Genomic DNA, 15,864 nt, shown 5'->3' with positions numbered 1-15,864 from the left:
TGAGCATTGAAAATGACCAGAAAGTCATTGGCTATTTGAACAACTGTCTTTTAAACTGCTCTTAATAATTCTTCCAGTCCCATCTTGGTAGCATCAGGCTGACCCAAGCATTTCCTGTGGGTTTAACCACCAGTCTCCTTCTCTCCAACTTACTGACTTGATCATTGTTTGGCTCTTGGTCCCTGAGCAAAGAATATAATCTGACCGACTGGCAGGGTTTAGGTAACATCGGTTGTAAAAATAACCAAGAGAAATAATCACTTCCTTGTTACTAAAAAGTAAGAATTAAGCTGAGTGTCCCATTTTGTTCTAGGCTGACTTTTGGATCCTAAGCATAGAAGAAAAAAAGATGTGACTTGGTTTACCCAGTGAACTGTTTAGACATAATACAGTATTATGCAGAGTGTAGTGTTGTGAATGGTGTCATGTTAAAGGTCCCAGAAATGCTTGCGTTTCTATATAGTATAAGGTACTTCTGGAAATAAAACTTAATTCAGTTCCACTTTAGTTGCTTACTTTGACAATGGAACAAATTACTCTATAAAGTCTTTTTGGAGGTTCTTCTCAGGACACAGAGTCTGCTGCCCTGATGTATCTGTCTGTCATCTCTAGAATCAGTTATGTTAAATGTGTTTTGAAATATTATTGGTATTATTGGTAAAATGTGTTAAATTTTGTGACATTTTAAGTCGGCTTGCCCACCCTTCCACTCCCCGGTTTTTCCTACTTTTCCTTCCTCTCTCTCTTTCCTCTCTCTCTACCCCCTCTATTTCTCTCTCCACACTTGCGTGAACATGTACAGGCCAGAAGCTATAACTCACCGCAGATGTCAGTCCCTGGATACTGACCACTTCTCCTTGAGACAGGGTCTTTGGATGTCCTGGTACTTGCCAAGTGTGCTAGGCTGGCTGTTGAGTCAGCCTCAGGAGTCTGCCTGTCAGCTGGGATTATAAGCCTCCCTACAGCTGGGATTGTAAGCATGGCCACCACACCCAGGATTTTCTTTTTATAGAACAGGGTCTTTTGATGTAGCCTAGGCTGGCCTTGAACTTGCTGTGTATCCCCCAGGTTGGTCTCAGTTGTGACCCTCCAGTCTCTGCCCTCCCAGTGCTGCCATCAGACACTTTGCATCCCAAGATCATCATGTGTTTTCAGAGTTCCAGTCTTCCCTCCCCTTCCCTCCTCCTCCCCCCTGTCTCTAGAAAAGTCTAATGTACTGAGGCTGCTAACCTCAGCCTTGCTTTGCAGCAAGCATGGCCTTGAACTTCTGACCTTCCTTTCGATGATAGCAGAGTGCTAGGATTACAGGTGTGCTGGTAAATGAACCCAGGCCTTTATGCTTGTAGGCAAGCAATCTACCAACTGCACTACCTCTCCTGCCCCTAGTCCTGATTTTCCAAATTCGTTTTATTATTATATGACTTTAAAAGGCATTCTGGAGGACCATACACCTTTCTGTGCTTAGTTGATGAAAAGATTAAATGCCTATTTGCTCTTTTGCAACATCGTGAAGACATTTGACAGAGGGAGGCAGACTGTTTTGAAGTGGTTAGGGAATATAGATAAACACTTCTCTCTTCCCTAAGGCTGAAGTTACTGACACAGAGACTTATCGAGTGATGGTGTTCATCTTTCCCCCTTCATTCCTCAAGTTGCTGTTACTCTCAGTAAAGATCATTGTGGCTCTGTGGAAAGTAGTGCCGGTAAATGAACCCAGGCCTTTATGTCATAATGCTAACCACACTGCTTCTCTCAGCTGTGTGTGATTCGTCACACTCTAAATACCTTAGTACTTTTTTTTTTTTTTAATACAATTGAAATTAAACCTGATCCTCTTTCAGTGATGACTTCCACACAATAAAGGTCTAACTTTCTGTGGTGGAGAAAATACACCATTGCAATTGAAAGTCTAGACCTGGTTTAGTCCTTGCCCATCTTCTTACTCTGGACACTTAAGAACGAGGACATACTACCATAGTATCAGTGTCTGCAGACAGGGGGCTGATTTCTTTCTACAAAAAAAGGCTCTGTCTGCTGCAGTCTAGTTATGTACAGGGCATACACCCTAACATGGACTTCTAGTTCAGCTGAGTTGGTCCTCAGGATTCTCTGCACAAATGCGTCTGCTTCATTTAACTATTCTGAGCTCTTCCCAGGCCGCTTTTCTCTTCTTCAATTTCTGTTTGTTTTATTAGTAATTGAGATTAAAGGTTGGTCACTCGATGGTGACCTTGGCTCCAAATGTATTTTGCCAGGCTGTTTGCTTAGCTGAGAATGAAGCTACATCTTCTCCAAGGGCCTCCCTAATTGCCTCATCAGCGGTGGCAGTGGGAACAGGAAATGCCCCGTCCACATAGTTGATATCCCTCTGAGCCACAATCTCAATTTGCAGTCCCAGTCCCTGTTACGCCTAAAGGATGGACTTTTACTGCACCAAAATCTACAAGAGTGGTGGGGGAGGAAGGAGAGAGAAGGGACAGTGTCCTGGCATCGTTGTTTTTTTTTTTTTTATTTTAATAGGACCGAGAGAAAGGCTGCATCTTGACATTGCCTACAGATCTGAGACACTCAGGGAAACAGGTCTTTAGAAGCGGACTGCAAATGCCAGTAGGAGTGTGACTTGACAGCGTGCTTTGCTAGTGGTTAGAATATCTTTTTATGGTTTAAATTTTTTATGCAACATGACAATGGTGATAGAAAATGAAGATTCAGGGCTGGAGAGATGGCTCAGTGGTTAAGAGCACTGACTGTTCTTCCAGAGGTCCTGAGTTCAATTCCCAGCAACCACATCATGGCTCACAACCACCTTGAATGAGATCTGGTGCCCTCTGCTGGCATTCAGGCAGAAGACTGTATAGACTGTATACATAATAAATAAAGTCTTAAAAAAAAAGAAAGTGAAAATTCAACCACTTTCTTATTTTTAGCTATGGCTTCATACAGCTTTTAAACGTGGTCATGCTAGCTTTTTAAATAAACGTTTTCTGGGGCTGGAGAGATGGCTCTGCGGTTTACAGCACTGGCTGCTCTTCCAGGGATCCTGGGTTCGATTCCCAGCAACCACATGGTGGCTCACAACCATCTATAGTGGGATCTGATGCCCTCTAGTGGCATGTAGGCACACATGCAGAAAGAGCACTGATACCTTAAGTAAATGTTTTCTGATTAGGTTAAATGTAGAAAATAATGGAACACAGAAGTAATGATACATGGCATGGTTGTAACACTTCTTTATGTTCTGCTGTTTTCTATCAACTATTGACTCTTACTCTTAGTTTTTTGAAGGCCTGTGATCACGTGGCACAAAATTCAAAAGGCGTAACTGTGTGGTTAAAAGTTTTCAGCTACCTGGCTCCCTTCCTGGAAGCAACTAGTATTTCTTTTCTACATATGAACTAACCTACAAATGAAAGCTATCTTTGTCTGTCCATCCATTCATTCATCTATCCATCCATCTCTCTTTGGATACTAAATGTTCTTCAAAAAATAGCTGTATTCTAAAGGCTTGGGTCCCACAGCAGTGTTTAATTGTGACTCTGATGTCATCAAAGGATTATTCTATTGGTAGATACACAATCTGATGGTTTGATTGGGATATGGTTCCTAGTCTGAAAGGAGGGCCATGTCCCGTCTTCAACCATCATGAAGTATAGGTGGTGGTGGTGCACATCTTTAATCCCAGCACTCGGGAGGCAGAGGCAATCAGATCTCTGTGAATTCAAGGCCAGCCTGGTCTACAGAGCAAGTTCCAGGACATCCAGGGCTGTTGTTACTCAGAGAATCCCTGTCGTGAAACACTCCCCATCCCCCCCCAAAAAGAAAGAAAGAAAGAAAGAAAGAAAGAAAGAAAGAAAGAAAGAAAGAAAAAGTACCTGCTGCATATCATCTAAGGTACTTGTAAGATTTTCTGTTTGTCCTCAGTGGTAGTTCCTGAGTGGGCTCTAGTAGTTTTTTTCTCCACAACAGTCTCGGCTTGCTACAAAGCCACAAGGACACAGAGAAAACATTTTTCTTCTAAAACTGCTTCTTGAATACTTCGTTTTCTAAGAACAAGGTCTGCCTAGTGACCACATAACTTCACTCATACTCAGGCCTCACTAAAGTTTTTCCAGTTGTCCCAGTCATGTCCCAAGGCAGAGCAGAGGAATTCAATTCAGAATTACATGCTGCTGTCACTGTCTGTGAGTCTCCCTCAGTCTGAAAGCTCTCCAGTCTTTCCCGTCCTTTCCCAGCCGTCCCTAACTACAGATGACTTGATGACATAGCCAACAGTTTGGGTTGTGTCATGTTTACTGACAGGAAGCTGATGTATGTAAAAAAAATTGGAGAAAGTCTCGTGCACTAAAACTGCTTGTAGAAAGTGCAGCTGAACTTGATCCTAGCTTTAGAAGTCCCAGGGACCAAGTAATGAGATCCTTTGAAAACCCAGGTCTGTTATACAACAGATTTCAAGCCTAGTTTTCCTGACATAATCTTCCTTGCAGGGGTATAGTTTATCCTGCTAAAGGGATGGGGAATAACTGTGCAGACCTGCGAAAATGTTGGCAAAGCACAAACTGTCTGGCTTCGTCAGAACATAGAATGGTGGTAAGAAAATCAGGAACACAGTCCTCACAGGTGCAGAGGCAGTTGAAGTGCTGTGATTCGTAAACAGATGGAAAGCATACACGCAATAAATCGGGCACACATAGATTAGTTCACATGGAGTGGACTTGTCACGTTTAGCAGTAATTACTTGTAGTTATTAATGAAGGTTCCTAGTAATTATAAAGTTAGTTAGCTCCTCTGGGAATATTTTTTGTGGTCATGGAAATGAAATTTTGAGCTACCAAATCTAAGATAGAGTTGATATTTGTGTAGAATTCTGTTCTTCCATAGAGGAACACCCTTCCCCTTATAAAAAACCCATGTTGCACTTACAAGGGTAGCTAGAGTTGACATATCTGTTCTTTCCTGTTATTCTCTGGAGATAAGCATGCTTTTATAAACAGAATCTGTTTTACTTAATTACTACATGAAAGCAAACACTGGCCTTCCTCATTTTAGGGAATGCTTTTCTAATGACAGACTAGAAGAAATGTCATGAACATCTGGCCGAGGTTTTGTTGCTCTCTCCGTATTGAGACCAATGGCTCGCCAGGCAGGAGAGGCTTCCCCAGAAGTAGTTGAGCTGTGTCCATGGGGATCAGGCCCACCCAGATACTCCAGGATCCCACCAGTTGTTGGTTTTTTTTTTTTTTTTTTTTTTTTTTTTTTTTTTTTGTACCCCCTAATAACTTCCTGAATGCTTGGGTTTTTGTTGTTTCCTTTGGTTTTATTTTCCTTTCCTGTAAAATTAGATTGCTAAGAAAGTGATTTCTCTCGATTTGGGGGCAGGGGCAAGCTTCCAGAAGCTCATATTTTACTTAAGAAATAAAGGATAAAAATTAAACATTGAGATAAGGGTATCTGTTGTAATTTTAAAAATCAGTGCATGAGAGAAAGACACTATGTAACAGAGCTTGGGTGGAGGGGTTTTTTATTAGGGGAAAGTGAATGGGAAAAGGGGAGAAGGGAGACCAGCCTCTGTGGACAGGAGTGGCAGAGGGAAGAAAGGAGGGAGGGAGGAAAGAGAAAGAGAAAGAGAGGAAGATGGGGGGTGAACAGGGCCCTTTTAAAAGGGAATGTAGTCAGTGTGCACAGGTGGTGCTCTTAGGGCTGCAGCTGAGGGCGGATCCTGTCAGAACCCCAAGGGTAGGCCAGTACCGATTCCTGAGCACTAACAGTATCTTTTAGAGGTTTACGATGTTTTGGTGAGAATTTATGGAGTAAATTGATAAGGATTTTGTGCCCTAGTTAGCTTTCTAAAGTTACCCTTCGAGCCTGTTGTGCCAATCGATCACTCTGCTCCTACAGCCTGTAATCCCACAATACACTGGGGTTGCTGCTGCTTCCTGTTAGGGCACTGGGAGAAACTGGAACCCTTAGTCTCAGCTGCCTGCTGAGTGGCAGGTCTGGTTGGTTCTTCCTCTTGAACAGTTTGCCAGACTGTTGCGGGGTTGCTATACCCAGGAGTTAGTGGTAGACAGTCAGTCGTTAGTGTTTCACCGTGGAACTGGTCATCTTATGAAGCTTATTCTTTCCTTTTAACCAGACCAGAAATAATTTAATTATATAACTTCTCTTAGACATAACACTATTATCAGTTTGAAAGGGGCTCACCACTTAAATTTGATGTGTTTTATTAAGATGAAACTGAAGAAGTATGTGAGGAGCCCAGACTTATCACAGTTACTGCCTACTTATTTGCACGGTATTTTTCCACCCTAGTTAATATTAACTTTAAACAGTCTGTCTCCTCTTTTTTTATTTTTGTAACTTAGGATCATTGCAGGAATATGTACGTTTCTCATTTTTTTATTTTTAGCTATAGTTTTAAAAAGTTCACCCCCCTCTCTCTCTGTGTGTGTGTATGTGTGTTTACAGGTTTTTAAAGCTGTTAATATTTATGTGTGTGTATGTGTATATCTGTGTAAGTACAAGAGCCAACGGAGGCCAGAAGAGGGCTCCGGGGAACTGGGATTATATAAATGGTTGTGAGCTGGGATTTGGACTCCAGTCCTATAGGAGCAGCCAGTGCTTGGAGGACTGAATCACCTCTCTTGCCCCATTTGCTTGTTTGTTTTCTTTTTCGGGTTTTGTTTGTTTGTTTCTTTGTTTTTTGAAACAGGGTCTCTCCATGTAGTCCTGGATGTCCTAGAACTCATTTTGTTGGCCAGGAGATCCTCCTGCCTTTGCCCTCTGAGCACTGGGATTAAAGGCATGCACCATCACGCCAGCTTTTTTTTTTTTTTTTTTTTTTCTGTTTTTGGTTGTTGTTTTGTTTTGTTCTAAATGAGAACGTAATAAAAGATGGGAGATAACATTAAGACTATAATGACTGTCAGGTTGGGGAGGTGCCTGAGAAGGACACATGCTAGCATTAGCATGCTCAAGTCCTTGGGCTTGATCCTCTGACGTAATCTGCTGGGTAAGATGGTACACATATAAACTCAATAGTCAGAGGTGGAGGCAGGAAGATAAGATGTTCAAGGCTATCCTCAGCCCGTAGCTAGTTCCAGGCCAGCCTTGTTTATGTGAAACCCTCACTAAAAAAAAGAAGAAAATTATGTAACAATTGCATTTTTTTGAATACTCATGCTACACCCCATATTTGTCTTCTAAGCTTTTAAAATATTTCAGTCCACAGAGATGGCCTAGCTATATTTCCATATTTAAAACCTGGTTGGTTGGGCTGAAAAGGCAGATACAGGTGCTTTTTGTTTAATCAGCAGTGTGATGCATTCTTAAGTGCAATTGCAGTTGTTCCACATAGCTCTTTAGTGGTTCCTGTCCTATTTTTCTGCAATCTATAGTTGTGTACTGACGCACACCCAGCTGATTTCTCATATTTTCCCTTACAGGACCCGTCAAGAACAGTTCCAGGCAGATACAAAAGGTAAGAATGGTGACGTCATAACTTATAGACTTGAGGCTAGTGTGTGTCTAAAGGTTGACCTGACTAACTAGAACTGTTTTCACTCACCTTTCTTCAAAAGCCAAAAACCAAAATCTTAATATTGCTTTCTTCAAAGGAAATTCCTTTGTAGGCAGAAACATAGCATCTGTCAACCCCATTTGTTTCTGACCTATCCTGGAAGCTTTCAAAACTGTCCACCCTGTGAATCTTCATGGGTCTGAAATTGAAACTTGGAATTAGTTTTCTTCCTTACAAGTACACACTGACAATAGAAGAAAGCCATGTGTTATGACAAAATGCTATAAACTAGTTGGCTTAACCAAGAAAACTGGGAAGCCAGCCTGCCCAGACACTGGTGATGGCCGTGGTGGCCAGTCCCATAACTGTTGTGTCCCAAATAAACACATTGAGGCTTATATTAATTATAATCTGTTTGGCTGATGGCTCAGGCTTCTTATTGGCTCTCTCTTAATTATTAACCCATTTCTATTAAACTATGTATTGCCTCTAGGCTGTGGCTTACCCATAACACTCTGGCATGTTACTCCTTCGGCGGCTACATGGTGTCTCTCCTTCATGACCCTCTCTGCCTTCCTTTTCCTAGCATTCTCCTAGTCTGGTAGCCCTGACTATACTGCATACTAATGGCCAGTCAGCATTTATTCACCAACCAGAAAGAGAAACATATTCACAGCATACAGAAGGACATACCCCCATCAGGCAGTGGTATTTGTTGAGGAAAGGGGTGGTCTCTGAGACCCTGTTTGCAGTTGGTCATCTTGCTGTGTTCTTTGGTCAGAGTTGGAGTCAAATTCTCTGTCCTTATATGGTTACTGATCACATTGTGAGGGTGTCGGACCCCATGTGAACCCTATTGTTTCCTAGAGGTGTCATCTCTGTTACGATAAATGTTACAATAAATCTTTCTGCCAAACGCCGCTGAGCCCCACTGCCACGTGTAAGCTTTACGCCAGCCACCTGCCCAAGTTAGGCCCAAATGAATACACAGAGAGACTTGTATTAGTTACAATCCTGCTTGGCCAATGACTAGGATTCTCATCTGTTAGCTCAGTATCAATTATCATACATCTATATATTTTATAAGACTTATCTTATCGGACGCCTTATTGGCGTCCCTCCTAGCTGGCGGATCACATCGTGCCGCTGGAGCAGGAGCCGAGGGGAAAGAGAGCAACACTTCCTTTTTCCTCTTTTTAAATATGAGTCTCCTTGCTATGTCACTTCCTGTCTGGAACACCATTTCTCTACTACATTTCCCAGAATCCTCTTTGACTCCTAGTCCAGCCTAACCTGCTGTCTCATTGGCCAAGCAAGTACTTTATTTATAAACATACGCAGAAGTATTTCCCCCATCATCTCCTCTTTTCTGTCTAAATAAAAAGGGTATCTTATTTTTTATAATAACTGAAGAAAACTATAACCATAACTATCTGTATTCAACTCTATCAAAGACCACAGAAGGATAATATATAAACTCTTGAATTGACAGGACATCTTGCTACCTGGACAGTCACCCAAAGTTCCTCTGTAAATTTTGGGGCATCCATCTTCAGCCTATAGGCCACAGTATGTCTAGCACACTCCTCCATTTTAACAGGAACCCTTCAGTTTTGTAAGTTTAGCAGTCATTTTCTTGTGGGTCCTGCATGTCCAATTTATACAGCAACAAACAGTCCAGGCAAGAGCAGTTTCTTGCCCAAATGGCTAGTCTTGCCATGTTGAAAGCAAACTCCATAACGAGTTTCTTTGATGCCCATCCTCCTTTCTGACGTAATTGGTGTGCCAGGAGCAGTTGTGTCTCACTGCCAAGAAAAACCCTAAACCATTTAAATGCCATATTTCTGTAGGTCTTTGAAAGGTTTGAAGAACACCTAACCATCTCAAATACATCTCTATATCTAGAAAACCTAACTAACCTAATTATAAGTTCTGACTATTATAGGTAAAAGATCTGTATAAACACAATACCTAAACAAGAGGAGACATATACATATCACAAAATTGGCCTTAAAGTTGTATCAATAAATAAAAATCTTTACCAATGTAAAGTATTCATTCCTATATCCTATTCCCCTTTTCTTTCTTTAAAAAGAGATTGACTATGCTCATTATCATTTATAACTAACCCCATTTAAATGAAAACAAACATTTATAAACAATACTTGGGAATATGGGCGTCGTTCTTTCTAAACTGCTTCCTGCTGATTGGGGGCGATGTTCATATACCATTAGGATCATGATAAAACATAGAAACCTGACCAAGTCCTTGTTTTTGTAGTCTGTAAGGCTGTATCATCTCAGCTTCAGGGGGTCTTGCTTGATCAAACCATATCAGTCTGGAAGGAATCCACAGCTTCTGATTTTCTGTGTAAATACAAGTAAAACCTTTATTTCTAAGTAGACTGTCCTTAAACTCAAATCCTGAAGTTAGAGCATTTTTAAAATGTATCATTTATAATCAAATGTATTTTAGCAGCAGTAATTCTTTCCTCGGCAATCAAACAATTTAAAGGAAGTGTCGAGTCTAAACCCCAGAAGCAAGCGCCGGGATGGGGCGAGCATATGGAAGCTGCTCCCATGCAGCTCAGCGGCCCGACAGGGCAGGCTGTGGCAGCAGGTTTACCTCTTTCTCTGGGAACCTTTGGGCATGGAGTTATCCCACTTCTGACACCATTCTGTTACGATAAATGTTACAATAAATCTTTCTGCCAAACGCCGCTGAGCCCCACTGCCACGTGTAAGCTTTACGCCAGCCACCTGCCCAAGTTAGGCCCAAATGAATACACAGAGAGACTTGTATTAGTTACAATCCTGCTTGGCCAATGACTAGGATTCTCATCTGTTAGCTCAGTATCAATTATCATACATCTATATATTTTATAAGACTTATCTTATCGGACGCCTTATTGGCGTCCCTCCTAGCTGGCGGATCACATCGTGCCACTGGAACAGGAGCCGAGGGGACACTTCCTTTTTCCTCTTTTTAAATATGAGTCTCCTTGCTATGTCACTTCCTGTCTGGAATACCATTTCTCTACTACATTTCCCAGAATCCTCTTTGACTCCTAGTCCAGCCTAACCTGCTGTCTCATTGGCCAAGCAAGTACTTTATTTATAAACATATGCAGAAGTATTTCCCCCATCACATCTCCATAGCTGTCACATTGGCCGTTAGGGCTTCAGTGCCTGTTTGATCCACTGCATTATGTCACCTTCTTCCCTGTGGTGACCACAAAGGTTTAAGAGTGTGCTCTAATTAGAGAAGGGTTTTATTGAGATGTTAAGATGCTCATGTATAGCAATCATGTGGCTCTCATGGTTGGCTTATAAGGTAGATAAAATATCTACATGTTTTTTTATATTATGGTTGTGAGCCTAGCCTTTAACGGCTGAACCATCTCTCCAGCCCAGAATATCTACATGTTTTTTTTAAAAGACTTATTTATTTATTATGTATACAGTGTTCTGTCTGCATGTATGCCTGTAGGCCAGAAGAGGACACCAGATCTTATTACAGATGGTTGTGAGTCAAAATGTGGTTGCTGGGAATTGAGCTCAGGACCTTTGGAAGACCAGCTAGTATTCTTAACCACTGAACCATCTCTCGAGTGCCCTATCTATATTTTTTTTAAAGAACTTATTTATTTATTTATTTATTTATTTATTTATTTATTTATTTTGTATACAACATTCTGCTTCCATGTATATCTGCACACCAGAAGAGGGCACCAGATCTCATAACAGATGGTTGTGAGCCACCATGTGGTTGCTGGGAATTGAACTCAGGACCTCTGGAAGAGCAGTCAGTGCTCTTAACCTCTGAGCCATCTCTCCAGCCCCCTACATGTATTTTTATAGATAAAGGAAGTAGGGTTTAAAAAGTAGAATAGCTTCCTGAGAATACAAACCTAGTTGATAAGTATACATTGGATTTGAGTTCAGGATGGTTTCGTTCCAGCTCATACACTTAGTAAATACATAAGATCATCTGCTAAGATTTCATATATAACTTTGTTTTATCCATATGTTAAAGTGTAAGACATTTACTAAGAAGTCTCAGCTTTAATACCAAGTAAAATTTGATTGTGTTTTTGTCTTTGCTGGGATCTATGATAAGGGTAAGGATGAGAGGCTATTGTGGCAAGAATTGAACAAGTGTGCCTGAACGTCCCCAGCTGTTGCTTTTATTTTCATGTCTACACAATCTTTCTGTGCCTATAGGGAAACATGCCTCTTTAATATTGTGCTGAGTAGTTTTTATTCACCACAACTAGATTAATCCAAACAAAATAAATTTTCTTTTGCCAGAAACCATGCCCAAATTAGCTTTGACATGAACCATTCACAGACATATTTTCAGAAGAAGAAAAATTACCATCATTGTTTTGTTTGTTTGGGAAACAAAGATAAAATTTGATAATTTATCAACTGTGTTATACATATTTTTCTAATCAAAATTTAAATTATAAACAGCACTTTTATATTTGTGTTCTTGAATTGGATTCAGTGAGGGAATGCTTATTTTTTTCTCTATAAATTCTCACCAAGGGCCTGGAGAGATGGCCCAGCAGTTTAGAGTGAGGACTGCTTTTGCAGAGGAAGGGAGTTCAGTTCCTAGCACCACATCAGGCAACTCACAACTGCTGGTAGCTTTAACTCTGTCACCCTTTTCTGGCCTCTATAGGTACTGCACTTACACACACACACACACACACACACACACACACACACACACACACACTCACACTCAATACACATAGACACACATACAACTCAGATGCACAAACACACAGACACAACACATATACACAAACACACACACAGATAAACAGACACATGCCACACAGATGTGCCCACACACAAACACACACATACAAATAGATAGACACAGACACACAATACAGATACACTCACGCTCATAGACACATACAACACGATGCACAAACATACAAACCCAGACACATACAACACAGTTGCACAAACACACATGCAACACAGATGCGTGCGCACACACAAACACACACATACAACACAGACATGTGCATGCACACACACTTAAAACAGTAACAAAAATAAACAGTCCTTTCCAAAGCCGTTACAAAGTTGTTGTGTTAAATTAGTAAGAAATTGCTTCCCGTGGTATGTATTTTTTTTATTTTTAAGCTTGGAAACCGTTATTTTCCGAGTGACATGTTCATCCCCTTACATTTTTATTTGTGTAACGTAAAGTATGTGATTTGTTACTTCTCAGCTTTCAAAGATCTAGCCCTGTTTAATATTACTAAGAATACTTTTAACCAAAGCTCCTGAGAGCACAAGGGGAGTGGTGCGTTTGAGGCTAGCCTGAGCTATTTAGTGAGAAGCTACTTAAATGAGTAAATAACGAAATACAAATTTGTAATAATTTTTCATTGAGTTGTAGTGACTCTATTTTAATATAGCCTATGAAGCACAGTGTAGAGCTGAGAGTGTATCTCTGAAAGTCTCCGTTCTCTTTATCTCCCAGGACTATCTTACACGGTCTGTCAGCAGTCCGTTGCTTTCACTAATCTGTCAGCAAGCTGTAGCAATGATCAGAGAATGGTGTCTCTTGACTAGGGTGTGTCTTGACAAATGGGGGTGACAAATGAGGAATGGCCTAAAAAATAAACGCTGTGATCACATGTTAGTGTTTTCCATAAGCAAAATGACTTGTAGGGACTCTCAGTTGGCACTGACTGAAAAGTCTCTAGGGGTTTCCAGTCTCTGGCTCTGCATGCTCTTCTCTCTCACTAACTGCACACTCATTTTCTCTGACAAATGCTGAGAATGCAGGTTTCTAGCTCCGTGGAGCATCAGGCCGGCTGTTCGGTGCTTGGACTCCTGTTATCTAGAAAGTCCTGTATGCTCTATTTTTCATTTTTACTTTCACATGTTTGGAGATGAGGACTGTGACATTTCTGATACTCAGTTTGGGAAAGATGAGACAATAGGTGTCTGTGGGTTTTCATTTTCCCAGTGTGCAATCTGTCAGCAGAGTGTGTGCTTGGTTAGGTTCCTAGTACATTGGTTACATTTAGAGAAAGAAGTAGGCCCTTGAGGACTCGACAAGGATGGGGTTTTCTGGGTTGTGTGTTGCTGCTGGCATTTGAATGTGGAGGTCATTCAACAGCCATGTGGATGCTGGGAACCAAATCTGGGTCCTCCGAAAGAACAAGTGCTGTTAACCACTGAGCCATTTGTCCAGCCCCAGAACCAATACTCTTAGAGTGTGGAAGAGATTTAGGGATAAATTGACCTTAGTGTCTTCCTTAGTTGGCACTGCACAGGTTACCTCGAATTCTGCTTCTCTTGAAACCAGCAGTCACCACATGAGCATGGGGTAAGTGAAACTGGACAGAGATGAACTGGAGAAAATCTTTGAATAAAAAAAATATTACTGGGCTCCAGGACTCAAGAGACAGAGGTGGATGGATCTCTGTGAGTTTGAGGCCAGCCTGGTCTACAGAGCAAGTTCCAGAACAGGCTCCAAAGCTACAGAGAACCCTGTCTCGAAAAAAAAAACAAAAACAAAAAATAAATAAATAATGTTTGGAAAGATAGTCAGTCCTTTGAGATGGGGCTGTGGCCCTTTAGAGGAAAGCAATTCCTTTTTAAGCTCCTCTTTGTTTCTTACAGTGAGTATGTGCCATGGTTTTAATAGAGTTGGGTGGCAGCTTTGAGTTTTAGTTGTATGTGTGTGCATTTAAAGGAAGGGGAAGAGTACAGCAGGTTATGGGACCTGCCGGGGGGGTGGGGGGGGGTGAGAAACTGGGAGTGTCCAGCCCAGCAGTGTGCTCCCTGGTGACCTAGAAGGTCATGATCCGTCTAACACTTCTGAATGTTTGATACCCATTGTTTAGTAGGATTTTACCCATGAGTCTTGTATTTCATCCCTTTGCTGAGCTTTCAAACGTCTTTATTAGTGGAAAATTCCTGACTGTGATCTCCTAATGCTACCAATCTTGTTCTCATGATAGCTTTAGAATAACAGTGTTATTTTCCTGAACACAGCAGCGCTCTCTCATCTTTCCACAGAAGATGTGAAAATTCCCAGAAGGGGGAAAAGCTTCCAGTAAAGGGTGCTATTTATCTTTGATGACCCTGCTTATTATTTTCCCTTTACTGAACATCATATTTAATATATTTGTGGCCAAGAGTAGACAGTTCTCGTTGGATCTTAGGTTTGTGTTAACATTCCTAACGAGAACATCACAAACCTTTTGGAGTTCATGAAACGATTTTTTATTCTGAATATTTTCCATTGTGCATATCCGGCCCACAAAATAGGTTGAAAAACATTTCTGTTTTAGGATAAACAGCTAAATTTGGCAACAGAATCAAGTAACACAGCCTTCATGGTTATGGCTATATTTCTTTCAAATCTAGTATGTCTGAGGGCCAAAGAGCTAATTTAATTGCCCAGCAATTATTCTTTGCTTTTTCACATGCATAGGGTTTCATTTATGTATTGGCATGCCTAACACTCCAGGGTCTTACAGCTAATAAGTGAAACTTCTAAAACTTGGTTTTATTATTTTGTGAATTGATGTTTATTTATTCATATTTACAGAGCAGTGTAATCGATACATGGGTGTAGTGTAATGGTCAAATGAGGGCAATTAGGATATCCATCCTATATGTCTGTTATCTGCCTATTTCAGAAATTTCTGCACTCATATTTATTCTAAAATATGTCATAAACAATTGTGGACTAAATTCCCCTACTGTGATCTAGCACACCGTAGCAAATTCCTCCTATGTAATTATATGTTTGTATGCATTATGTAGCCTCCTATTCTCCTCCTCCTCACCACCACCTCAGTCTCAGTGATAACTGCTCTCCTGTCATCCCTGAGGTCGACCTTTGTACCTGGCCTACTGTGCCTTTCGTCTGTCGTATCTTTCATTTCTCCACAAGTGACAGGAATTTGTTCTTTTTATTATGCTGAATAGTATATTCTTATATACCAAAGCTGCATTTTCTTCTTTGTGTTGATCGAAGTTCTTTGACAATTCCATGCACATATGTAGTGCATTTTGCTTACATCTGCCCTCATCCTCCTTATCTCTACCGCCCTTTTTATCCCCTGTCCACATCCTTTTTTTTTTTTTTTTTTTTTGTCTTGTGACCCTTTCATTGATTAATGATTAAGTTTCTCGGTTTCTGCTAGTTTCTTTTTTATGATTCTTATCTCTGTTGAATTTCTTGTTGATACCATGGCTGTGTCCTTCACATGTTGAATTATTTACTTATATTCTCTTGTATCTCACTTGGTTTCCTGGGGATCATTATTTTGAATTATTTCTTTTCAAGAGCTCAAGAG

At 40.8% G+C, this 15,864-nt stretch overlaps 1 protein-coding gene across 1 annotated transcript in view; it reads left to right on the top strand.

Annotated features, from left to right (window-relative positions):
* Pawr (pro-apoptotic WT1 regulator) overlaps nt 1-15,864 on the top strand; it is a 78,352-nt gene that overhangs the window by 47,198 nt on the left and 15,290 nt on the right. The window contains exon 4 of the mRNA XM_027392457.2: nt 7,443-7,477. Coding sequence (XP_027248258.1) covers nt 7,443-7,477 — 35 coding nt within the window. The remainder of the gene's footprint in view (nt 1-7,442; nt 7,478-15,864) is intronic.

Source organism: Cricetulus griseus (genome assembly GCF_003668045.3).
Source record: "Cricetulus griseus strain 17A/GY chromosome 1 unlocalized genomic scaffold, alternate assembly CriGri-PICRH-1.0 chr1_0, whole genome shotgun sequence".
Taxonomy (NCBI): Eukaryota; Metazoa; Chordata; class Mammalia; order Rodentia; family Cricetidae; genus Cricetulus; species Cricetulus griseus.
This window is presented reverse-complemented; position numbering and strand designations above follow the sequence as displayed.